The sequence below is a fragment of the Engraulis encrasicolus genome, chromosome 13 (genome assembly GCF_034702125.1).
Source record: "Engraulis encrasicolus isolate BLACKSEA-1 chromosome 13, IST_EnEncr_1.0, whole genome shotgun sequence".
NCBI lineage: Eukaryota > Metazoa > Chordata > Actinopteri > Clupeiformes > Engraulidae > Engraulis > Engraulis encrasicolus.
Window position 1 is genome coordinate 24,039,049 of NC_085869.1, and position 27,829 is coordinate 24,066,877.

The 27,829-nt window shown below is 43.5% G+C and overlaps 1 protein-coding gene across 1 annotated transcript; it reads left to right on the forward strand.

Moving 5' to 3' along the window:
* The first annotated feature begins 437 nt into the window (after positions 1-437).
* pms1 (PMS1 homolog 1, mismatch repair system component) lies at positions 438-27,829 on the forward strand. The gene is made up of 13 exons (XM_063213504.1): positions 438-664; positions 1,069-1,215; positions 1,484-1,666; positions 2,609-2,711; positions 2,907-3,070; positions 6,212-6,331; positions 15,709-15,831; positions 16,381-16,515; positions 16,659-17,524; positions 21,683-22,198; positions 22,416-22,546; positions 26,900-27,063; positions 27,476-27,829. The coding sequence occupies exons 2-13, from the start codon at positions 1,084-1,086 to the stop codon at positions 27,665-27,667; spliced, it is 2,829 nt and encodes a 942-aa protein (XP_063069574.1). The 5' UTR covers positions 438-664; positions 1,069-1,083; the 3' UTR covers positions 27,668-27,829.

Sequence of the window (27,829 nt, forward strand, 5' to 3'; positions counted from 1 at the left end):
TGGTTTTTGGTGTGGTAAACACTGCCACCGTGTGACATGCGCGCGCGCACTTCACATTTGAGGGCTTATGGCCTGTGGATGTGACTGTCAATTTTTCTGACTAACATTATTTCCCGTAAAATAAAATTACAAAAATAGTTTGCATGAAATATTCAACAGATGTAGAGCTGTAGCATACTAGGGTAGGGTCTATATTCATATGGAAGATTTGTCTATTGCGCAGTGCAAGTTCAAGTAAAGACCGGGTTGTATTTTGCGCATTATGTTTTTTCGATGGCAAGTAAGTGCTTGTCTCCCTATTTTAGCCAAATGTAGTAATTATTGCTTCATTTTTTGTTGTTGCTTCATACGATAACTTTACACATGGGTTCCAAATACTACAAACCCTTACTTTGATAGATTGCGTAAAACATTCCAGCGGAAGTGATTTTCGCGGGTTCATTTGGATCATGCGTGTTTTGATTGTGCCGTGGTGGCTACTGTTTTTAGCATTATAAATTGTTTGTCAATAATCGCAAATACATGAAAGTCATACTACCTGATAATCACTATCTATATGTCACATTAAGCATAACAGTTGCGCTTGACTTTAACCTGCGATCGACGTTAACACGGCACTTTAGGAGGCTAGTAAAACAAGGGAAAGTTCACACTTGGATGGAAGGTAACTATTGTTTTGGCTTCAAATTTGCACTGTATTTGGGTAACATTAGCAAACTGCGATCGACAAAGTTCACATTTTAACTTACATTTCAACACCATTTTAACTTATTTTAGAGTTAACCATGTGATCGATGTGTGTTATTGAATTCAAGATGACAGTATATTATACACCTAGGCGTTAGATAACAGACAGAAAGAAGGCAAGCAAGCTGAAGCTGGCCATACCTGGCCTTAAACTTGACCTGCTACTGTTTCGGAAATTGGAATGGTATAAAAGGATTAACCCCGCCACCAGTGCCCTCCACGTCATGGATAGAGCTTGGCTTGATGTCTTGTCACCTTTTGAGTTAACAGCCTATATATATGCAATATGTACAAAAGTGTTTTGTCCTATTGCTTCACTAGGTGACGACCAACAGAATGAAGCAGCTTTCTGCAGAGACAGTCCGCTTGTTGACAAGTTCCCAAGTCGTGACATCTGTTGTGAGTGTCGTCAAGGAATTGATTGAAAACTCACTGGACGCAGGCTCTTCAAGCATCGACGTTAAACTGGTAATAGTACAACCGACTATGAAGAAACTTTTTGTTCTCCTTAACTGTTACAAAACTGTAGTGTTCTCTTTCACCAGGGGTTGGTATACGTTTAAAGCAGAAAGAACATTTTGTCACTCACATTTTATTTTATTTGAACTTTATTTAACCAGGAAGGTCCCATTGAAGTATAAAACCTCTTCTTTCAGGGAGTTGTGGCATTGTGTCATGTACAGATTTTTTTTTTCACCTTTAGCATTCACAACATTGTGTTGAACTTCCAACGCAGGAAAATTATGGACTGGATCGCATTGAGGTGAGGGACAATGGCTCGGGCATTAAAGCTGAGGACACCGAGGTGATGGGAGTGAAACACTACACCTCAAAGATCTCCAGCCATGATGACCTTATGCAGCTGGAGACATACGGCTTCAGAGGAGAGGCGCTGGGGTCTATATGTGCTGTGGCAGAGGTACAGTTGGAATTCATGCACACTCTTTTACATTACATTACATCAGTGGTTCTTAACCTGGGGTGCGGGCACCCCCTGGGGGTGCGCCAGAGATTCCATGGGGGGTGCACAGAATTTTGTTTGTGTAGAGGTTGTGACCAAAATTATACTTGCAAACATTATAATTAAGCCAAATTAAGTTCAAATTAAACTAGTTTTAGTTCCCATTTAAAGTCATTCAGGTATTGATTCATGTCTCAATCGAGAATCATTGTAATTAATCACTCATTTATCATTTTTTAGTGCATATACACATGTAGAAGTTTGGGTTGGGGGTGCACAGCTTGTCTTCGGCACAGGTAAGGGGATGCGCTAAGAAAAAAAGGTTAAGAACCACTGCATTACATGACACTAAACAGTGGCTGTTGTCCAAAGTGATAGCATGCAGGTACAGGGCATTGGATACAATCCCTTGAACAATGAGGGGTTAAGTGCATTGCTCATGGACACTACCTCCATGGATGAGTGCGACGTAGACCAGCCACATTCTTCTACTGGTATGGAATTCGTACCGGCAACCTTCCAACAGCATGACCATTCTTCCACGGTCACGGCTGTCCACTTTCGCTCCAGATGTGTCCTAATGTTTTGGGATTTGGCCGTTGAATTGGAGGGTTTCAGGCATGATCCTTGTATAAGAGAATGTTGGTGGCTGAAGTGGCCTTGAGCAAGGCAGACAACCCCATGTACAGTCAGACTTTTGCTGTACTTAAGACCTGTAGGATGTTTCTATAAAATGAATGTTGTTGTTTCACTCTATAAACTACTGACAACATTTCCTTCTTATTTCAAATGAAAATATTGTCATTCAGAGCATTTATTTGTGGAAAGTCTGGAGGTGCCTGGCAGTTAAATTTTATTGAGATATTCACATTACCAAACGTTGTTGGATCTGTCAATCAGGTTATTGTCACCACCAAGACAGCCGCGGATGACTTCAGCACGCAGTATACACTGAATCCCACGGGCCACGTTGTTTCCCAAAAGCCCTCCCATCTTGGCCAAGGTCAGTGGTTACTTTGGTCATATGTCTCCTTTGCAGTGTTGCTAAATCTGTTGCAATGTATATATTGAGCGTTTTGTGTTTTCTGTGTATTTTCTCATATAAGATTTTTTTTGACTCATTTTTGGCTAACCTGGGATGTGCACAATGTCTCGTTGCAAGTGCATTAATTGAGTGTGTCATGCTTTTCTACCTCAGGGACAACTGTGTGTGCTCTGAAGCTATTTAAGAACCTTCCTGTGAGGAGGCAGTTCTACTCCAACACAAAGAAATGCAAAGAGGAGCTCAAGAAAATCCAGGATCTTCTCATGGCATACGCCGTGGTCAAGCCTGTGCTGAGAATCACCTTCACACACAACAAGGTACAATACGACTAATATCTGAAACAAGGTTTAGTTTAAGGCAAACATTCGGAAATACCAAGCCGTATATCTTCTCTAACTACGTGACAGAAATGACTGATGATAAGTCTCTAAACTTCAGTACAAAAAGCTTGCTGTCCTCAGCTTTTAACCTGTTAAAACACGGTGTTATACATTTACTGTTACCAGAATGGCAATTACCGAGTCATAGTGCATTACTAAAGGCCCTGTGTTATGTCATACTAGTGTAGCACTATGGTTATCAACCTTTCAATGACTATTACAGCGTGGTACGGCGTGCATTACGGGATTTAAAATAATAATATTTATCACTTATCCTGGGCCCAACCATATGCCTCTAAGAATCCTGTGCTCAACCTCTGTGGACCTTATGCCTCTACAATCTATATTTATGTCCTCTTTAAACTTATTTCATTTTCTCTACATTTCTCTACATTTACCCATCTTCTTACTTTCTCTATTCCGTCTACTTCTTTTGTCTTACTCTTCTGTCTCGTTTCTGTCTCTCTTTTCTACTTCACTTTTTATTTTCATCTTTAACAGTGTTGTTTATCCACTTTGAGCTGCATGCCTTGTATGATATGGTGTTATACAAATACAGTTATTATTATTATTATTATTATTATTATTATTATTATTGATTTGAATTATCCCATGAACTAGATGGGGAAAATGTGTTTTGGCATGTAGTTAAACAATGGGCCACATGGTGTCTCTCTCTGTCCGTTAACTGCGAGGAGTGAATACTGAGCTCTGGCCACTGTATGCAATCTGCCGCTGTAGTGCGTGCCCATCATAAGCCCGGTGGACAGGTCACATTTGTTTTTAGACGCTTTGCTCTTTTGTAGTTTTTTTTCTGTCAAGTGTGCTTTCAATACTCCTTATCTTATTTTTCCTCGGTGATCAAAGACACCAGTCTAGACAAAACCACTTGTAGGCACACACCTTTTCACCGTAATATTGTCAATCCCAGACAGAAGGAAAGCTTTTTAAAGAACTCTTTAAGGGTCCAATCCGATCTTGATAAAGCACTCGGGCCGTCCTCAAGCCAAGACAGAGGAGTTTGAAAGCTGACCAGCACCTGCGGACTCGTGGTATTTTTCCACCATCAATCACGGCTTTCCAGGAAGGAGAGCTGTAAGACGTGCATCTACGGAGGAGAGTTCAGCTCCTCTGGGAATTGGCCCCGTGGTCTGTCTCTCTCTCCTTCGCTCTCGCTCTCTCACTCTCTCTTGCTCTCAGTCTCTCTCTCACTCTCACTGTCGCTCTCACTCTCTCCTTCTCGCAGTCTCAGTGCTCCCTTAATTCAATCAACACACGTGCAAGTTTCAGGCTGCACCTCCGGTAGCCTGGGCCAGCTTGCCGGAAGTTTCCCCCTGAAATCCGTCAAGTTTTTCCCCACTGTGCATCTCCATGAACGCACAAGCCCTTGTGCAAGCAGCAACGCTATCAGCCATGACCCCATCCCCTACCAGCCCCCGCCCCCCTCCCCATATGTGTTGACAGGACAGCCCGTTGGCCTGCAGTTGGGCATAGGTAAAGTTATGGGAGCTATTTGGAAGGGAGCGAGGGGGGCCAGGCCTAAGTGCACCCCGATGAAATGAAATCCTTTTTGGTTTTAATTCATTCGTACATCATTGGGTTGAGGAGCGAGCGCGTCTCCTGCATTCTGTCCCATCAGCACACTCGCAAGGCCCCGTATCCCGTATCGCGAACTTTGCACTTTGTCCCCCTGCTCGGATTTCATGGGTTCTCCTCCTCGCTCGGAGCTGTTTACTGGAGTGATCCCTTTACCGTTACCAAATTGTGGGTTTCACAGCGGAGGTGTGCTGTGCTGTGGACGACCCTAACCTACACCCCCATCCACCACCACCACCACCACGAACCGCACGCACCCCGAAACCACACACCAGAGCCAGAGAGATGTGCTTACGGGTGGGAAAAGCTAAACATGAGGCAGAGACACAGGTGTCAATATATGCATCCTGTTTGCAGATGGACTGCACTGCTCTCGCTCTCTCACTCTCGCCCTCTCACTCGCTCGCTCGCTCGCATGCACTGACGTCCACGGGACTCGAATGTTGAGATGCTCAACGAGTAGTAGAAGACAACGGGGCCTGAATATCCCCTATTCGGCCTCTGTTGCCACAGTTGTAAAAGTGCCTGTGGGGGTGACATCTCTGCAATACAGCACCACCGCACCGTCGTCCAAAAATGGAAGGCGCAGGTGCGCGTTATCTAATGAACCTTTGGGATGACTTGTCCTCTTGTTTATGCCCCATCATTATCACTCTGCTCTGCTCGGTCAAGGCCAGCTGGGAGACCAGGGGTGCATTTCTCAAAAGAGAAGTTGTTGGCCTGTTAGCAACTGCGGTAGTTGCCAATGGGAAAATGCATTGAAAACAGCAAAGGAGCTAATGTAGTAAGCAACTTTGGTTTTGAGAAATGCACCCCATAGTTGCTAAATACGTTAGCTACTTTGTTGTTTTCAATGCAATTTCCCATTGACAACTACCAAAGTTGCTAACTGGCTAACAATTTCGCTTTGAGAAACGCACCCCTGACTTGCAGCAACATCATCTCCTGAATGTTGTTTCATTCTCAGAGGCACCAGGAGCCCCCCAGCAGAGCTGTGTCGTGCATCTCTCTCTCTCTCTCTCTCTCTCTCTCTCTCTCTCTCTCTCTCTCTCTCTCTCTCTCTCTCTCTCTCTCTCTCTGATTCTTACTTTTTCTTGTTTACTCTTTTGCTCTCTCTCTCTCTCTCTCTCTCTCTCTCTCTCTCTCTCTCTCGTTTGCTCGCTCTCTTCTCTTTCTTCTCATACTCTTTCTTTCTAATTCTCATTTTTTCCTGTTTGCTCTTTTGCTCGCTCTCTCTCTCTCTCTCTCTCTCTCTCTCTCTCTCTCTCTCTCTCTCTCTCTCTCTCTCTCTCTCTCTCTCTCCCTAACTCCCTCTATCCCTCCATCTAAAAACAGCTTGGAGGGTAATTTCTCCATTGAGGTTCCCTGATTAGTGATGAGTGCCTGTTTTTGCAGTGCACAGTATCCCGCAGGTGTGCCTATTTTTGGGACGGCACTGAAAATAACTTGCCCCCGTTTTGTTTTTTTGCCATGTTGTTTCAGGTCGTGGTTTGGCAGAAGTCCAGGGTGTCGGATGGCAGAGCAGCCCTGATGGCCGTGATCGGAGCTGCAGCCTCGGCCAACATGCTCCCGCTCCATCACCAGCACCAGGATCATCCAGAGGTCAGTCAGCCGCTCTCAATAAATACATTCATATATACAGTGCCGCCAGTTAGTATCGGCACCCCTTCATTTTATTTACAAAATGTGCCATATATCCAGAAATAAATGGATACACACACAACTTTTACCACCAGGATCTTTTAATTGAAGGTCCATTGATATTTAGAACAGCAAAGTATTTTTTATCCAACTGCATTTTGTAATTTCAAGCAAAAACACAAAAAAGCGCACGTCCAGGAATATTGGCACCCCTCCTTAAAGGGTTGATTGCACAGCACTCTCAATACATTCATATACGTATACCAAGGGACAGGGGACAGGAGGGAGGGGTGACAAAGGGGTCAGTTGTCCCAGAGTTAGGTCCCCATTACATTGTATGGATTGAGAAGGGGGGCCCTTTCCTCTGAATATGTACGTACATGGGTGGTTGACATGACGCCCTGTTTTTACGTAACATTAGTTAAAAACCTACATTTTCCTCTTTAAAACAAATGTAAATGAAAGATGTGGTACATCATGTTTCATATTAGTCTTAGATGAGAAGAAACATTTTTGGTCAGATTCATGGAAAAGTTTATATGTCAAATGTCCTGTGGTGTGACTGCAACATTAATACAACCTGGAATATATACAGATATAACATTTTAAATAAACCAACAACATTTTGAATCATTTATAAAGCATTTGGCATGATTGCATACATATTAACCTTATATTAAAAAATATGAATGTGAAAAAAACTCAATTCAGTAATATTAACTACCAGTTCAATTTCTTACACAAATTGCGTCCTGCTGGCTTTCTGGGCCTTTATTTGACAGGACAGTGAGAGACAGTGACATGTAAGTCAGGTTTGTGGACGGCCAGCTGCAAGGCCAACTACAAGGCCAACTACAAGGGTCTTAAAGACAGGCTCCTAACCAGTTATACCTCAGTTATTGGAGAGTGGTGTGAAAGTTTAAGGTGACTATTAACCTCTTAATTTGTCTACATATTGCAGTTTTCTGTCACACAATGCTTAGGTTCATTTATGGTGTCCCATGGTGTGACTGCTCTTATGGAAGGAAAAAAAGTTTTTTATGAGTGAAAACACATATCAAGGTTAAACACAATAACGTTATCTAGTTAGCATGAGCTCGGATGTCAGTCACGAATACAAAAGGATTAAAATGGCCACAATGCAGTGAATTTCCTGTGGTGTGACTTCATGTCCTGTGGTGTGACATGCTTAGGCATTGTGTTATTCAATCCTCACTTATTTTGATGCATCATGCAAGGATATAAGGATACTAGGAGATGTATTTGTCACATTCACACAATTATTACAAGTAATACAGTGAAACCATGCAGCGGAATCACAGTTGTCTGCCTGTACGATGCATAGGCGTGTGTGGGTGGGGGTGGGGGTGAGGGTGCGGGTGGATAGTAGTGTGTGTGTGGGGTGGGGGTTAAAGGAACAATAGCAGAGAGAGCATTGGGGATATGTTTGTGCAGAATAATAATCATTTTATTGTATCTTACAGAATGTCACACCACAGGACACATTTTCCCCAAAATGGCAAAAATTAAGCAAAATACCACTTTACCATATATAAAATACCATTTTTTTTTTTTTTTTTCCCAAAATTTTCCACCCATTTTTTCTGGAATTGGAATATGTTTCCTCCTTTAAGTGTGTTATGGCCTTAAACGTCAACCACCCACATATATCCTGCCCTACAAAGGCAAAGTGTAGTAACTACATATTTTGACAAAATGTAGAGTTTAGACTGAAAATGGTCCTCATTACACCTCCTTTATCTTGTAACAAAGCTGTATTGTCAAAATAAGTCCTGTGTTTTAGAGATATTGCTATCTCAAAGTTGCAGTATCTACAATATCCAATCTACTGCCAATGCTTTGAAGGCCTTTTTCTCAGTTTCACTGTTGAAGTAGTTACTGCACTTTGCATTTGTAGCGCAGTATATCAAGAGGCAGGGGACAGCAGGTAGGGGTGACAAAGAGGTCAGTTGTCCTAGACCCAGAACTAGGTCCCCATTACATTGTATGTATTGTTAGGGGGGGCCCTTTCAGGTGATTTTGTCATGGGTCTGGCTAAATCTTGTCACGGCCTGGTGCAGGTAGGTAGGTACATTTCCCAATCCTACATGGCTCACACCTATGGAGCCCCTTTATAAATCCCATCGAGACGTTAAAAGGGACACACTGTGCAGCAAAAGGTACAGCAGTGACCCCGGGCAGAAAAGCAAAACTCCATCAGGGGACACAATTAACGCCGGGTTTTTAGAGGGTTTTGTTTTCACTAAGTATATGTCTATACATTATATGAGTGCATACTGCAGCAGCATAATGACTTGAGATATGGCTTAGGCCTTGGACGTCATTTTCCATCGTAAACAACGTGACTTTACAGCCAGTGCTGCTGCAGCCGCTGCTGCATGGTTGTGTACTTGAACCCAGGCCAAGTAAGCTATAGGTGAAAGCCCTGACATGCAGTTGAAACATCCCTGGTACGTTTGACAAAATTCGCTAAATTTTAAGGAGCTGTCTTCACTTTTCTTTCTGTTGACAGGACTTTTTTTTGTCCCAGGAGCGCCGTTTCCTCTTATTTTTCCCTTGAGGTGCATTCTTCCGCAATTAGTTTTACATGAGTGACTCAGCGTTCTCTCGCCATTGCCCTTCGTGTAAAAAAAAAAAAAAAAAAAGTTACAGGGATCTCTCTGCAGGTTGAAAAACTCCCCTCTGTGGGAAATGCTCAGATTAAGAGACAGAGGTGAGCACGTCAGAACCCTTCCAGAACTTTCTAGAATCCCCCCTGCTTGTCCTCTACTAGGGCTGTGCAATATATCGAATTCATATTGTGATATCAACATTGCTGTCAAACAATATTAAATATCATAATATCGAGTTGAAACAATATTTTTGTCATTTTTCTATACTGCCAAATGGTTGGTTACGCTAAGCTTAATACATTCCCCTCCACTTGAGCCATTGCGAGCACGGAGCAGACTTGCTACCCAATACTCATGCAGAACACCACTGTGTGTTTCTCTATGGCTCTCCACTCACACTGCTGAAGGGAGGGAAGATTGTGAATTGTTTAGCACAATTATTTGTCTTTTAAAAAAATATTGTCTTAAAAAATTGTGATATCAATATTGACTGAAATAATTGTGATATTGATTTTTCTCATAATAGAGCAGCCCTACCGCCTCTACCCACTCAGAGTTTTTGTACCGAAAGTCCAAAATAAAAAATAAAATAGTGCAGAGTAGTAATCAATGAAATGCTGTACTCCCCATGGGTGCCCAAACACACAGGTGTTCTACAAATAGGGAAGAGAATACTATTGAGCTACTTGTTCCTGAATAATAAATTAACTTTTTAGGATTTTATCTTGCACATTCAGGACCTGTAATTGTACTCTGACTTCTCAAATAGCAGTGTTGTTTTGCTGAATGACTTTGCTTTTCAAGATGAGAAACTGAAGGGTCCCTTTTAGCAATGACATTGGGGAGAAAACAATTGAGAAGGTGAAAAAGTGTATCGCACTCAGGTTCTTCTTTTCTTCTTTTTTTTCTTTTTTTCTTTTTTTACATAGCATAATAAAATAATTGATGATGCACTCCCCATGCTCAATGTTTTTTTTTTTCTATTTCATGAAGACCATTAGCCAGTCTGGCCTTAACCAGCCTGGCAGGGGTCATAATAAAGTTAAAATTGCAATCGGGCACTGCATTGTGGATGACTGGCCTTTGGACAGAAAGAATACGTCAAAGGCTCGCATGGCGCTGCCCATCGCCGAGTTAGGGAGGATGGCATGGCTTGCCACGCATGCGGCAAAGAACGCAGAACGCATGGCAGGGATATGACTGGGCTTCGCTGGCGCCGCGCCACGCCCCACACTGAGCTGGCACCAATTATCCCTCCTGAAGATTCCGAGCGCAGGCAGCACGGAACAGCACAGCACAACGCAGCACAGCACAGCACAGCACAGCGCAGCACAGCACAGCACAACGCAGCACAGCACAGCACAGCACAGCGCAGCACGCCCCAGGACGCATGTTTGCACACATGCTCTCGCACTGTATATGCACCGGCAGGTCCGCTTGTTGTGCATGTGCAAGGGCAACATGATCGAAACAGGGGACTTTTCTTTCAAAGGAGGCCAAGTGCATTTTTTTGGGCTTTCTGGGCCTTTATTTGACAGGACAGTGAGAGACAGAGACAGAAAGGAAACGGTTGGGAGAGAAATATGGGAAGACTTTGGAAATAGCCGGACTCAAAACTGGTATCGACATGTGGCAGGCACCATACCCCCCACCACCCCAGTTGGGCATATTTGTTGTGTTATTTTTATACCATTCTTTTTCCCACACTTTTTTTTTCCATCTCATCTCCCCTTCCACATATGACCAGAGGAATGTTGCTGCGTGCTAGCGGAATGAGCAGTGGAGTGATCGTAATTGATTTTTCTGGAAGGAATGTCAGTGTTTTGGGCTCGGCAGGTGTAGTGTATTTTCAACCAGCCGTGCATCTCTCTCTCTCTTAATCCATTTCGACAGACATTCCACCTAGTTTTGCGCTTCTTTCTTCTTTCTTCCCACACTTCTCGCTCTCTTAATCTTTCTGTCTTCATCCTTCAAATACTTTCTCAGTGTCCCCCCCCCTCTCTCTCTCCCTTTCACTCACACCCACTCTCTCTCTCTCTCTCTCTTTCTTTCTTTCTTTCTTTCTTTCTTTCTTTCTTTCTTTCTTTCCCCTCTCTCTCTCTCTCTCACTGTTGTTGTTTTCATCAGCACCTGAAGCAGTGGGAGATCACCAAAATCCCCTGTGCATCTCCAAATTCCTCTAGCAAGTCTTTCCCCTGGACAGAGAGTATTTCCCTAATCAAGGGAGGCTACGTAGAGCTGTAGATTTCTTGTCTGATTATCATCGACTTTCAAATCTCGTAGCGAGATGTTGGTCTAAGAAGATAACGAATAACGTTTCCCAAACGGCCTAGTTAACCCGTCTCCCTCGGTTTGGTACTGGTTGAGGCCAGAAAAGGCTGTGCCAAAGTTTAAGCCAACCATTTTCTTAGTCCCAATAGAACGTGTCCGCTTAATCCACGTCACTGCCTTGAACACGCCTCTACCCAGGGCTGTTGGAGCTGCTCAAAGTTGATTGCTTCCCAACAAAGTGGGTAGAGTTCCTGATTTCTCCGGAGCTCAGAAACAATATTTGTATTGCTCCTGGCCTGACTAGAAGCACCGCCAAAGGTGTTGCATCAATAGGAGGGCGTGGCCTCCCTAGTAAACCTCCGGACCAAAGTGTCCTTGCATTTGACACCTGCTTATTTTCTGATTCATGTACTGCATGAGTGTCAAAATCAAAATCTGGAACCAAATACATTGCAAGTACAACAGTGTGATACTATCCCTTGTGTTTTTCATTTTATGAACCTGTTCTCCCTGCAACGTGTTAGGCTGGCCAGTATGAAAACTTTGCAGGCATTTTTCTCAGTTTCAATGTTGGTTTAGTTACTGCACTTTGCCTTTGTAGGGCAGTTTAATTATTTCAGTTAATAGTTTGTAAATGTATTGTTTTCAACATAATTTCATATTCACTTCTTCTCCGTGCTGCAGCATTATTGTTGCTGCATGTTTTTTGCCAGCACTGAGGAAGAAATATCAAAACATTTCCGTATAGTCATTTTTTTTGGTCCGCCACCTTGCACGGCAGCAGGTCTGTTCAGTTTAAACTGACAGACACCTTAATTTCCTTTGGGATTAGAGGGACACTGTGTGAGAGTTTTAGTTGTTTATTTCCAGAATTCATGCTGCCCATTCATTAATGTTACCTTTTTCATGAATACTTACAACCACCATCAAATTCTAAGTATTCGTTATGACTGGAAAAATTGCACTTTTCATACACGAAAAGGGGGATCTTCTCCATGGTCCGCCATTTTGAATTTCCAAAAATAGCCATTTTTAGCTGGAAAAATTACTCTACTTGGATCATACTAGGAAATGTTTGTTTATTACTTTCATGTAAAGATCAAATTTGGCAATAGGCAGCCCAGTTTCAATGAGCAGCATAGTTGCAGTACCTTTTTTGACCATTTCCTGCACAGTGTCCCTTTAATTATATCCCCGAAACGCGGAGCGTCGGGGATGTAATGGTTTTGCGTGCGCCGCCGCCGCGTCCGCGTCCGCGTCCGCCGCGTCCGCCGCGTAAGGTCTTTCGTGTTAACGCGATAACTTTTGAACGGATGTTTGGATTTGTCCCAGATTTTTTGGGTGAATGCTCTAGGGCAGGTTCATGAACTGATTCGAGTTTGGAGGTCAACACTTTCAAGATGGCTGAATTCAAGATGGCCGAATTTTTGTTTGGTCCATAACTTCTGACCGGGTGAATGGATTTGTCCCAGATTTGGTGTGTGAATGCTCTAGGGTAGGTTCATGAACTGCTTCGAGTTGGGAGGTCAACACTTTCAAGATGGCTGAATTCAAGATGGCCGCATTTTTGTTTGGTCCATAACTTCTGACCGGGTGGATGGATTTGTCCCAGATTTGGTGTGTGAATGCTCTAGGGTAGGTTCATGAACTGATTCGAGTTTGGAGGTCAACACTTTCAAGATGGCTGAATTCAAGATGGCCGAATTATTCTTTGGCCTTTAACTACTGACCGGGTGGATGGATTTGTCCCAAATTTTGTGTGTGAATGCTCTAGGGTAGGTTCATGAACTGATTCGAGTTTGGAAGACAACACTTTCAAAATGGCGGAATTTTCATTTGGCCCATAACTTCTGACTGGGTGGATTGATTTGCCCGGTAACACCTTATTTTAATGGTTCACCATTTCAGTGAATCTACCATATTAGGTACAGTGTAATAACCAATGTAACAATATTTAATACCATGTAATACTAGTGTAATACCAGTGCAACAATATGCAATATCAGGTACAGTGTAATAATGAGTGTAACAGTATGCAATACCATGTAATATAGTGTAATACCAGTGTAACAATATGCAATACCACTTACGCACAAACACATGATGTAAGTAAAAAAATTACATTGTATTAAATATTGTTACACTGGTTATTACACTGTACCTAATGTGGTATATCCACTGAACCATTAAAACAGTATTACCATTTGCCCCATTTTTTGCTTCATTTTCACAATAGTCGTTTGGTTTTAAGCCTATGCACGTCATGTCACGTCTGTATGTATCATATACGTTTACGAAATGGTGGACGGGAGTGGTAGGAATGATGGGGACTGGAAGCGTCGCGTTTCGGGGATATACCTTAAGCAGTCGAAGGCGACTGCACAGGCAGTCTAGTTTCCTTTGGGATTAATAACGTTCGCTGTAATTTATGCTATACCATTCCTCAGCAGCAGTGTAGCGTAATGCTATATTTCATAAAAACAGTCAACTATATAGTTATGTATGACCTAGAACACATTGGAAAACGTTTTAATTTAGCTGTTACCTTCCAAAGTATTTGTTCTTGTGAGACACCATCCAGACGACCCTGTCAGCATCCTACGTGCATTCATTATAATGACTGAGGAGAAGAAAATCCTCTTGTGGAACTACTGTATGCAATGTAAATGCAATCCATTATAGCAAGACCATACTGTACTGTGAATGCGTTAATGCCTGGTTTGGCCACCACTCTCATGTATGACATGCTAGAAAAACAAATCAAAAGTCCCTTATTTATCATTTCTAAGAATCTCCCTGGCAAAGCCATGAAGTGTGCATTAATGCATGAAGTCTTGGCCACCTCTCTCATGTGTGACATGCCAGAAAACAAACAAATAGATGTTGTCGTCTTTATAATTTCTAAGAACTCTCCATCTCTACAATGGTCGATCGGTCGGCCGGTTAGGGAGGAGGCAGGTGGGGGCAGAGGAGAGCGATGCTAATTTATGGTATGATGTATCATCATGGCTACAGATGTCTGCTTGAGCCATCATCAGTCATTAGCCATTAGTGTGTTGCTGCCTGTGCTCCCGTCCCGCGTTGCTCTCCCATCAGCTGCGTCACGTTGCCAAAACGTGGCTCTCTCTCCCTCTCTCCCCCGCACCTCCTGGAAGCTGCGGAGTGTGACAGAGGCAAAGGAAGCAAGAGGGAGAGAGGACGAGAGGAAGCGAGAGAACGGCTGTGCTGTGTGCTGTGTGCTGCATCTTGAGTGGAAAGGTCAATAGGAAAGGGTGTTCTTCCCATCAGACCTCAGCCTCTCGTGTCAGTTTCATTAAAGTAGGTCGGCCTGTTCTGTTTATGCGCGCTTTGTGAAGACATGTTAATTTTTCTTTTTAAATGAGCACAAAACATAAACATAATGACACAGTAATCTGTTGCATTTACTGCATGCAGGACTGTTGAAGCACTTCGCCCAAATGGTGTAGATTCTAGCCTGATTATCATCGACTTTCAAATCTCTTCGAGACTTGGTCTGACCAAGAGCATAATAATTAGCATTTCCCAAACGGCCTCCTTTGATTTGCTAATGATTGTTTGCTTCCCAACAAAGTGAGACGAGTTCCCGATTTTGCAGGAACTCAGGAAGTGCTTGCATTGCTCTTGACCTGACTGATAGCGACGCTGAAGCTGTTGCGTCACTAGGAGGGCACGGCCCGGCTATGTAGATTCCCCACCTGTGTGTGGCACTTAAACCTCGTAACCACCTCTAATGATCTCTGCTTTGTTGATGTAGTTGATGAAGATGTTTCTGCGCTGTAATTTAGTCTGTAAATTTGTGTTTACTGCTGCGTTTATTCATGCACGCACATCTATTTCTAGGGACTATTAAATTGTGGGCGTCTTTTTATATCGGGTGATGTATCCTTAGGCCTCATTTTTCAAGGCTTGATCGCGTGCGCTAGCTACTATAGCTGACTGTTGTAATGGCAGACTCCGTGTAACGCAAAATTGGTTTCGTGAAGAGTCGCAATAACCCTAATGAAGCACTTCCAGTTCATAAAATGTCCCCCTGGCCCGCTGCCTGTTGCTGCTTGTTAATTCGTAAAAATGTGGCCCAAAGTTTACAGCATAAGGGCAAGACTGAGTAATCTGGAGGCTTTTTCATCGTTTGGCCTGGTGAAGATGTTTGTGTTTATTACACAATCCGGTGACAACAGAAGCTGTGTTCGTTCTACATTTTTTTAAGCATCCTGGCACCATGACGTGATAACGGCATGGCAAATCTGCTCTGATCGTCTGTTCATCAAACATGTTACCAGTTACTCAGCGGGTAAAATGAGTAAACTGTGGTATGGGGATTGTGAATGCGTGTTGTTTTTTGTAGTACATGATTTTGTCATTTTGCATTCTGGCAATCTCTGTACTCAATATTTTGTCTTTTTTTGAAAGCAGATATCAATTGAAGGCTTTTTCCCAAAGCCTAACATGGACAACGCTGCAACAAGCTCCAGCAATCCAGACAGAACATTTATCTTTGTGAACAGCCGACCAGTTCACCATAAAGACATTATGAAGGTATGACTTATTGATTTATTTTTGTACTTGCAGTTGGCATCTACTGTGTTGGAGTGCACAAAATGTACATTCATGTTGTGCCATATAACAATATTGTTTATCGAACATGTACCATGGAGCAGACATTAACATGGCATCTGTCTTGGATTGCACATATTTGAATTCATTAGTTAAATATGAGTTTAGTAACAGCATGGGTAGAATTAATATATGAACACTTAGGGTTTTTTTTTTTTGAAGATCACAGCAACAATGTAAATCAAATATACCAGTGAGCAAAACTGTTTTTATGCAATCGAAATCTGCACTTCATTGTGACTGAAACTCGATGTTCTATTCTGTCGGCCCAACCGTGGCTTAGTCGGCTGGGCACTGGACTGCTACTAGGGGCGATCCGGGTTCAATTCCCATCCCGGGTCATTTCCCGATCCTCCGCTGTCTCTCTCCCACTCATTTCCTGTCCCACTCTTCACTGTTCTGTCTAAATAAAGTTGAAAAAACCCCACAAATATTTGTAAAAAGATGTATTGTGTTGTCTTGTGTTTGCAGTTGGTTAGGCAGTTCTGTTGCGGAGACACGTCTTCCCGTCGCTACCCGACGCTGATGATGAACATCACTGTCCCAGCCGCCACGGTGGATGTCAATCTCACTCCTGACAAAACTCAAGTTCTGCTTCAGAACAAGGTTGTTTAATGTTGATTTATGACCGGTGTGTGTCAGCGTTTTTTGTCCGTGCGTGCACTTGCACGCATCTGTGCGTGCGTGTATGCTTTTGTACTTTTGTATGTCCGCACAATTAGCTTAACTTCGTCATATTGTCTTCCTAGGAAGCAGTGTTGGCGTCTGTGGAGTCTCTGTTGGTTGACCTCTATGGACCCTTGGCGAAAACAGACGACTGTGTCAGCCACGACGCGAACGTAGATCCTCTCCCCTCTGACGCCATAGAGACAGGCCCGGTAAATGGAAGAACTAAAAGCAACGCCGTGAATATCGTCAGCAGCAGTCACAGAGCTGCCTTGCCTCAAGCTCCGCTAGACAGCTCTGACGTGCATTCGTTCGGAGCTATCGAGCAGACTCCTGCGAGGGCAAGTGACCCGGCCAATAACACGTCCCTAAACCAAACCAGCTCTTCGTCTTCGTCAGAAGACTGGATTATCAATAAGAGCTCGTTTGACATGAGCCATGTGGACAGCTCCCTGGTAGATGATGACTTTTTAAGCACTAGTCACGATAACAAGGAAGCACCTGAGCGGCGTGTCGCTGCTGCTGACCTGTCCTCAGTCACACCCAAAACAGACGGCAGCATCTCCGCCGAGAGCTGGAGCGCGGGCCAAGCCCTGATGGATCCCGTCGGCGGAGGTCTGTTGGAACCGGTGAAGCTACATGTCCTGTCGGAGCGACCGCAGCAGCAGCAGCAGCAGGAAGTGGGAGAGGAGGAGGTCGTGGAGCGATGCCGGGGGAGCAGCCCGTTGTCCAAGAAGCCGTCAAACATCATCGTGGCGCGAATGCCCAAGCTGATGGCCTTCGAGCTGATCGGCTCGCGTGCCGTGAGTCAGCCGGCGTCCGCCCGCGCCCTCTTCGAGCGAGACAGCAGAGCATCCATCCTGCTGGAGGACCCTGGAGCCAGTCTGCAGGATGTCACCACTGCTGTTAAAGAGCGATGGGAAAGCCTTGGGGAGGAAGACAGAAAGAAGTGAGTTTCCAGACTCTTCACCCCTTGCAAAAGCAGCACTTTCCAGTTGTTGTGATTCATTTGGTTGCGAGAGCAGAAAAAAAACAAAAAAACAAAAACAAAAAAATCGACCTGCCACTTTGCATGTATAAAATACGACGTGGAAAATCCTCTTGGCGTGTTCGTGTTGCTACCCAGATGGAGAATTGTTGATTTGAAAACTTTTCTAGGGATGCACTGATACCACTTTTTTGAAAAACGATACAAGTACGAGTACATTAATGTGTGTACTTGCCGATACCAATTACCGATACCGATACCTTTTACCACCAAAATACAATGAAAATAAATGCATGGCCTTGTTTTTTTTCCACCTGTGATATTTTTATTGTCAATTTCCATGTAGATTTAAATGTTACTAAAAGTATGCTGCTTTCAGGTCAACAGAACGTGACAAGATTTTGCATTGTTTTGTGTAATAGCGGTATCGTTCCTGGTATCGGCAAGTGTTTGCCGAGTACGAGTACGAGTTTAATGAGCAGTATCGGGTGCTGATACCAATACCAGTATCAGTATCGGTGCATCCCTACTGTTTTCATTTTCCAGGCAACTGTGTTTGATTACTTGGTGAGATGGTCGATAGTTTCCACTGTAAAAAGAGGGATCCGGCAGCTCAAATTAACCTCTCGCGTTTTCCAAAATATGCTATGTATTTATAGCCACCATTCGTTTGCGTCTCTTACATGACTTGACATCGACGTGAACCATCTCGGAAATGACGTCGAACGCAAATGATTTATTGCGCAGAGACGTCATTTTACAGGTAGCTGACAGGTCAATCATAAGACATTTCCACCCTTAATTGGTACGCTATTAGCTCGGCTATAATTAACTTTTACAGCTGCGGACTTTATAGGTGAATTATTGAAACAGTAAGCATTGTCATCTTTCATCCTGGTTCCCATTAATCTGAAAGGGCAACCGGCCTCATACAATCAAGCCCAAAAATATACAGCTGCACACTTACTTCATACCTATTTAGCCTAATTGACAGGCTGGAAAAAGAGTATCAGTGTTGCTCAGTGGGATTTAAATATGGTTGAGCGTATGGAAAAAGACATCTGTTTAGAATACCCTCGTGTGTTGCGGTTGAAAGAAGGCTAAAGCAAGTGAGGGATATATTTTGCCACCCCTGCTAAGTCGCACGGCACTTCTAGGAAGCCTTTTTACGCGGAATCATGTAACAAACATGTGCACGTGGTTAGACATCACAGCCTGGTTTTTCCTCACTGACTAGATTTTGTGTGTGTGTGTGTGTGTGTGTGTGTGTGTGTGTGTGTGTGTGTGTGTGTGTGTGTGTGTGTGTGTGTGTGTGTGTGTGTGTGTGTGTGTGTGTGTGTGTGTGAATGCATGTTCACGTGTGTCTTTGAATGCATGTGCACATTCCTTGTCATGGTCAGATAGAGCAATAAAAGATTTGGCTTCGATCCAGCAACACTATATGAACTTGGTACGTCTCCAAAAGTCTCCACACCAAGGGAGCATTGCATTCTTATTGCCTGGCTTTATGTGTGTTTGATCCTTGTTATGAATTCCAGGTTTGTAATGCAAACAAAGCATGCCATCCATCCCACCACATAGACCTCAATAGAAATGAACAAACAGGAAGTTGATCTAAGAACAGTTTGTGAGTGAGTAGATATTTGTGCCATTCCAATACGCTCCATAAACATTTAGAGACACTTAATTGTGTTGGGCTTCACCTTCAGTCCAAGTGTGTAAGTTTGGAGGGTGAGGCCCTCTGCACATTGGTTCCCATAGCACTGCAGAGCACTTTTGCTTCCGGCACAATTCTGACCCCCACACACAAGTGCACCACAGCAGAGAATGGTTAGTCAATGGGTGGCAACGACAAAATAGAACTTGTCTCTAATCGCCAGCCGATGCCCATGTCCGGAGGCAATGTAAGTTAATCATAGATGCTGATAGTGCAGAGATTAAGCTTTACAATTATATCTGGGGAATTCTGATGAACTTGTGGCCTTTTGAATTCTCTGAAAGTTCCTCTGGCCTACAGAAAAGACATAAAGCAAGCCTAAGCCCTTTTTGGGAAAAGATCCCCTCTCCCCATTAAAACCTAAATATCTCAGCCTCCGAAGCACATAAAAACATGAAATGAGTTGGATTTAAAAGCTAGAACCTTCATTTTGCACTAGAATGTATTCATTCAGCTCTAACATATCCACATTTTTTTAATAAAACAGCTCAAATCTCAAGAACTTGAATGCAGCGTATATGTCGCTCCAGGACACAATGAGTTAAAGACAAAATGTTAGCTTTTAGACAAAACAATACTGAGGTGGTGGGGGATATTTGCGATTTTCTCAAGTTAGCCCGGGTCTACTCGTGACCTGTTTCCCAGTGGTGTAGTCTACTTTTTATGGTGGGTATACTGTATATTTGAGCATTTTTGAAGTGGGTATACTGTATATATTTGTGCTATTCAAAACAATGGATCAATCAATTTTAAGTGGGTATACTGAAATCCCTGAAATTTAGAAGTGGGTATACTCCGTATACCCGCGTTCTACGTAGACTACACCACTGCTGTTTCCTTGTGGCCAGGGCCATTGACAGTTTTGGCCGGGCCCAGGACAAAGCAATCTGCCAGAATACCCCCACCCACCCACCCAATGCATACAATGTAATGAAAACTCAATTCTGGGCCCCCTTTTTCCCGGGGTTGGGACAACTGACCCCTTTGTCCCCCCACTGTAGGCTTCCCTGGTTGTGGCTAGTTACATGTGAAATTGAACAACATGGCCTTTTGAATGGTGATAATGATCCAACCATCCCAATGATCATATGGCTCTGATTCCCTCTGAAGTCCCCACCCACCTTGACTAACATGTTCTGTGGAAAACAGTGGGATGCAGCCAGACTTATTTTAGGCAGAACAGGATTGCCATTATTCATCACACTCCCATTCATTTCATGAGTATGAGGTGTGGTATGGGGTGTAGTTGGGCTGGGCTGCTGGTTTATTGAAGACATGTTGTAGAAGAATTTTACTTTCCTTTTGTGCTGTTTTTAGCATCTAACATGGGGGCCTCCAAGTCATAAATCAAGTTTTCCTATTTTCCAGCATTCATGGAGTCTAGACTAGAGGTCTAGTTTTAGATACTGGAGGGTTGGCTTCCTTTTTGGCAGCTATAGCAATTCTGTTCAAACCTGGCAATCAGGTATCTTTCTTGTATAGATCTCACTCCTCAGGTCACACTGCGTGCAACACATTTGTTTTCGTAAGGTACAAAATGATTACTGATGAGGTAGTTGTGGCGTTATGATGTATTAGTAATGAATAGCATTACCTAGCGAGTGTTTGAAGAAGGTATATTACTGTCAACTTAACTATCATCACTGGTTATTGGTGTTACCGTTCAGTGTTTGTTTTTACAGCAGGTGGTGTTCCACAAGGCTCAATTCTGGGGTATCTCTTTATTCAAACAGATACTTGCATTCAGCTTGTAGGCGTTTTGGAGCAAATTTCAAATAAGTGTCATTGCCACAGACATACACTGTTCATACTGTATGTTATTTACTGGTGTTTTTGGTTTAAAAAATGTTGCGTTTAGATTTATTTCAAATGTCAACTGGAGCAGCACATTGACCATGTTGTGTCACTTACGGCGCAGATGTTAGACGGTAGCCTAGTGAAACTTCTTCCGTCGGAAGCTCAGAATTGCAAATTGGGATTTGGCCTAATCCCTCTTTCCACATAATACCCTCAACCCCATCTGCTCTCAGGTAGCAGATGTTTTTTTATTTGTCCTGCCAGTTTCGACACATTTGTTTTATGCAGTGATATATGGCTGCTCCCAAGGTGCCACTTGCATTTACTAAAAGGAAATTAAATCAAGCCTCCTTATGTGAAATGAGCATATTTAATTAGCCACAACTGCTGCCTTCTTCACTAAACTGGACTCTGCCAGAGATACAGAGTAATTGCCCCTGAATGTTACAAATGTGAACGGGGGGAAAAAGGTAAATCCCTAGTGGAGCACTTGGACTGGTGTAAAACCAAACGTCTGTGTATGTCATGTTCGGAAGTTTTAACAGGATAGCTTGTGTGTGTGTGTGTGTGTGCGCGCGCGCTTGTGTGTGTATGTGTAATTGCAGGTACGAGGACAAAGCCAAGAAGGCCCTTAACAGCTGCAACCTGCGTCGGAGTCGTGCCGAGCAGCAGCAGCAGCAGCAGCAGGGACAGTCCCCGGCCAGGGACGGTCACGGCTCTGCCAACAAGGCCCAGGGCCTGAAACGCAAGGCCCCGCTTTCCAACCAGCAGCTCCTCGACAAGCTCTTCTCCTCGCAGGCGGCGAAGAAGAGTAGTGCCCCGTGTGCCGCAGGAGGAGCAGCAGCCGCGGCCGCAAGGGTCTCCAGGCCCCTCCCGTTCTGCCTGGCTGCCCTAAGGCGGCGGCTTAACCTCCTGCCGTCCCCCCAGAGTGGCGCTGCCCCGCGGGGCCTCAGCCTTGTAAACCGCTTGGCTTCGCACAGCGCCTGGGTCGTTTTATGTGGCAGGGAGCTGACGTTGTTAAATCCATTTCGGGTGGAGGAGGCCTTGCTGTTTAAAAGACTTCTGGAGAATAATATACTTCCAGCGGCGTGCCTGCAGACCCCTATACAGTTAACAGATGGGTAACGTATCACTCATGTTTCTCACCCAACACTGGAATCTGTAGGAAGTGATGCTTTAAAAAAAAAAAAAAAAAAGCTAATAGTTGACATTTTGTCTGCAGAACATTTTCATTGTGTTCATTGTGTTCCATGTGCAAAAAAAACAGGCATCCATTACAATACACACAACAATACAATACAATACATGCAATTTACAGTTCTGTTCTTCCTTGGCTAGTTTGCTTGGTGGGTCTGAGTACATGGATGTCCTGCTCAGCATGAGAAAAGGAAACCCTGAGCCATGCGGCGCCGCCTACTTCTCTGATCCCAGGCTGGTGGCAAACGGCTTTCAGATCCGAGTCTATCCAGGTAATAATGAAAGGCAGATTACAAATGTTTGTTAACTCACCTGAAAATCACCTGAAATTTGAGGTAGTCTTTATGGAACAAGATGGGAGTACTGCGGTAATAGCCATTTATTTTGAGGACTAGCTCAAAAAAGTGTTTTGACTCCCAAGTTCATCTCGATTTTGAGCCAGCACCGTACCAGAAACGCACTACTCTTCAGAAGTTTAACCAAAAAACCCTCAAGGCGTTAAAAGAAGTTTGACCTTGGAAAAAATCTGTTTTTTCAACACCACTCAACTCATTCGCTCAGGCACAGTTGCAGCACATCATCAAATGCACATACATTGCGTAATGTTCAGGGGCCCATAGGAAGAAGCTGGTTCAGGAGTAAACCAGGTTAAGTTAAGCGGTAAATCATCTAAAACAGTGGTTCTTAACCTTTTTTACTTAACGCACCCCCTCTCCTGTGCCGAAGACAAGCCGCGCACCCCCAACACAAACTTCCGCACATGTATATGCACTAAACAATGTTTTAAGTGTAAGATAATGTTTTCAAGTATAATTTTGGTCACAATCTCAACACAAACTAAATTCTGTGCACCCCCTGGAATCTCTGGCGCACCCCCAGGTTAAGAACCACTGATCTAAAAGATGAGCATTGAGATCTCAATTTCTTTAGAACATGTTAAATTCCTATGAAATGTAGAACTCCCGGCTCTTCTATTAGATGATTTACCTCATAACTTAACCTGGTTTACTGCTGAACCAGCTTCTTAGTATACCCCTCTGAGCGGAAGGACCATCACCATGGCCTCCTGCTACCTACACGTCATGTTTACCCCAACTATGATCTGTAGATGATCTGTCTTTTATGTTTCGCAGCTCCTTACCAGGCACCGCCTCATCCCACCACTGGAACTTAACCACCAGAGTACCAGAGAGGGTAGATAAGAGAGAGGTTCCGCTGGCCCATTGTTTCCGGGTTCTACTGTCGCAAGGGGGAGGGGGGGGGATCCCCCTTTAGGCAGACCTAAGGACTGTTCTATTCATTCTTGGAGCATTATGACACGCCCCTTTAAGCAGACCGGAACCTAGTCACGTTAGGTGCCCATAGAAACCTATTATGTTGGCATATCTCTATATTTAAATAATCTCTGATAGTACTACTATGACAGTGCACAGGGTCTTTAGTAATACATTAATACTTGGTCGTTTCATTGCCATTCTGGTAACCGCTAATTTGTAACAGCGGTAGTGTCTTAGGGGGTTTTAAGATTTACCTTGTCCAACTTTGTTGTCATGTTAAAGCATGACACAGTGTAGTAGGACCTTTTTACGAAACGTTTTCTTCTTCATAGATCTATTGCCGTCATTTTAGTCATTTATTCAGAACAATTAACCACACTTTCCCTTGACACAATGTGGCCAAGTAATTCCTCAGTTCACGCTGTTCAATGGCCTCCCGAGTTGTCTAATTTGATTTAACGAAGGTCAGGCACATTGGGGCTTCATTAATTCCTGCGGCTCACAAATAATTTAGAAATGTCAAACATAACGGCCTGAATAACAGGATTAAGGTCCATTATTTCCAACAGAGCTGCCGTGTCAGTGTTTAACAAGCAGTAGCTGAAAACAACAGCACAGTTCTCAACTTATGGAAACAGCTGCATGGTGTGAAGTTGGATTTCAGTCTTTTTCAGTGTGTTGATATCACTCTCCGTGCATACATTAATACATTATCCCCATGTTACATACCACATGATGTATGTAGGATACAAATCTACGCACATACGCGTGTACAGTATCTTGTGTATCCAGCCTAATTGTGTATTATTTGGTTACATCGGCCACCTTCACATTCTCAGTAATGGTAAGCATGGCCTTGCTACAGTACAGTATGTCATGATTTTCCCCCAGTTTGTCCTTTCTCAAATCACAGTCTCCTCCTCTCCTCTCTGCAACATGACATTAATGCCCACCTCTAAATGGGCCTAACTTTTCACCTTTGAGTCAGGCAAGTGGAGCAATGCTTTACTTTACACACACAATATTGGGTAAAGTAATTATTAGACTAGTATTAAGAATTGTAGTTCAAAACTCAACCATGCTCACCATTTAGGTCAAGTGCTGGCAGCTGCAGGACCAATTAACCATTACATTATTGCATTATATTTCACTTAGCTGACGCTTTCATTTATTCAAAGCGACTTACAACTATTATTTTTTCAGGGTATTGGTTACAGTCCCTGGAGCAATGTGGGGTTAGGTGCCTTGCTCAAGGGCACTTCAGCCATGGATGGAGATGTAGGGAGAGGTCAGGGGGGATTCGAACCGGCAAACCCCTTGAAAGACCAACTCTCTAACCACTAGGCCATGGCTGCCCCCAATTAACCAATGAATTGAATCCAAATGAATTGTATTGACAATACAGAGTAAACATGACTTGCACCTCAACACAGGCTTGCACAGAAATGTCAGTCTACATGTACAGTACCATGGTTTACTCACATTCATGTGTCACTGTGGTCATTCAGATGTAAGAAAGGTCTGGCACACAGTCAATGTCAGTAGCAACTTTAATACAATGCTTCAGTCAATTGGCCGTCTTCAGGTCAATCTTCATGAAAAAGATGGTCGGGTGAAAGTCTGTGGAAATGTCAGATGAAAGTTGTTGAAATGGAGTGTGCGAGACCTTTCTTACATTCGAATCACCTCACCACAGGGGGTAGTATCCAACCTGTCCAAGTTGCGGAGGCGTGCGAATTCAAAAGCACTGTTTTTAACTGCTGTGTGAGGTCAGAGCAAGGTCGTAGTCCCTGTCAGGGGGTTGAGACCTGGAGGCAGGCAGGAAGGAAGGTGTAGGAGATGCCCTTGTAAAGGGGGATCAGAGCCAATCAGAGGCAGGGGGAGAGGTGGTGCCAAAGCACCTGCCCCTTTGCTGTACTGGACGAAAAAATGTCTCTTTTTGAAAGTTCCTTTTTTGAAGTTTTTTTGTGGTCCATATTGACATTGTCATCTAGAAATCATTGACGATTAATACCCCGATATATTATATAGCCTTGTGAGGCAGCCGGAAGTTCCACATGCCCCCGGGCCCTTTCGAGCACCTGCACTCCAAAGTATCTGTGCAAGCCAGTGGAGCCAATGCCATGTGTTCAGCCAGATATTGTCATTTTGGAGAGCTGCTAGGTACATGCTGTACATACTGTAGGTACATACTGTATATTGAGTGTGCAGCTTTTACCGTACATTTAAAGGAGAACACAGGCCAGTTTCAAGACACAGTTGTATTGCTCCAGCTATCATTGACAGTAAATATCACCAAAAAAACTCAAAAGACAGAAGTCTACCGCACACTTTCTTGACTTTATGCTCGTTTTATTAGAGCGAAACGCGTTGTTCGCTCTAATAAAACGAGCACAAAGTCAAGAAAGTGTGCGGTAGACTTCTTTCTTTTGAAGTATTGAACATTCCTGCATCTACCAGCACCTAGGAGCTGTGCATGGAACTTTGAACTGTTGAATCGCCAAAAAAAACCTATTGCTCTGTTGTAAGATGTTTGGGATGATATTTGCGATGATATTTAAAAAAAAAAAAAAAAATTAATTACTATGGCCATTATAAGTAGAATGGCCAAGATCTCGGAAAGGACTGAACAAACAACTACTTTGTCATCCGGAACTGTCAAGTCAACGCAAGCGTGCAATACGTGAGCATGTTGAATTGTCTGGAATTGTCCTTTAACTGTACGTTCTGATGTGCAGCATTTGCTCCAGAATGTGTACGGTAATTTACAAGTCAGCGTGTAGCAATATGTATGTATACAGGTATGAGTGTTGTGCTGCGATCATGTGCACATGTACATGCCCATGCCTCCTCCGGGCAACATTATGTTAAATTTACAACGGCAGCCATGAGTCCTGTTGACTTTGGCTACACCATCACGTTGACCCCCGACTTAAGTTTTTTTAAACTTTTTTTATCATTGAGGTGGTTGTGAGATACTCTTGCCTAAGTAATGGCATTTCCAATGTGGCAAACTAATCTACGTAACAGTGTCAAACGTGTATGAGATTCATTCTTTTATATCTGCATTTTTTGTCCGGGGAAAACAAAAAAGTTATGGAGATTTCCATGGAGACCCATTTGGCCAATAAATTATCCCCTGCAAACTCTTCTTCCTCTTCATATTTCCTCTGCAGCCTCCCAAGTTATTGTAATAGTCATTTAGTGTGTAATTTGCTGCATCGCTTGTTTGCCTTGGGCCGCGACCAGGAGCGCGTAAATCACAATATTTATTTATTATCTTTTCCTGGAGGTAGCTGTTGTACTGAAAGTATATTAATCCCCGTTTGGTTGTTTGCCTTGGTCCAGGCTCGACGTCGTCCGCTGAGAGGCACGTGGAGGTGACAGGCATGTCCGACTGCATGCCGTTCTACGGCATCACTGACCTGAAGGAAATTTTAACAGCCGTCAAGGAGCGGGGCGCTCAGAGTGTGAGGCAGTGTAGACCTCTGAAAGCCACGCGCTACCTCGAGGTTTGGAATTACACTGTTAACTTGCTTGTCACTTTCTGGGTTACCTGTTTGGCCGTTCACTTCTCTGTTCAGAATTCCCATCCAACAGCACAAGGATGTTTTAAAGTCTATATGTGCAGGGTTTTTTTAATTCAGTTGTTTTAGTTTTCTCGCCTTTGGCTTTTAGTTTAGTGTGTGCTTAGGGAACACAAATCTGTCAGTCTTGAGTAAATAAAAACATACCGGCTCAGATGGAGCCAAATGAATTCCCAGACTCCCAGAGGCAGATTTTTTTTTTAAAATTATTTGACAAGTAATTTCAGAGCTGGTCTTAGCAGTAGCAGCAGTAGCCTGCATCTTGGAAGAAGACATGCTTGGGTTTTTTTTCCCAAATGACTGTTGAATTTAAGAGCTGATGTTTTGTGTGTTGAAGGGAGAAGCGGTGCGAATGGTCAGGCAGCTGCCCATAAACCCATCAAGAGATGATGTACAGGACACTCTGGGTCGGATGCGGGAGCAACTCGGGGAGGAGAGCCAAACTTGCATTCACGGCCTGCCGTTTTTCCACTTCTTGACCAAAGTCCCTCAGTCGGACGAGGAAGCTGTCAAGGCCTTGTCCCAATAAACAATAACAACTTTATTTTTTGAAGAAGAGAATATGAAATGCGGCATTTGAGTTTGGCCGTTTCATTTTGTTGCAGTGTACGTTTGGTTTCAACCAGCTCCTGTCATCACAGGTGTTATATGTGTATTATTAAATAAATATAACATTCTGTGTTTAAATACA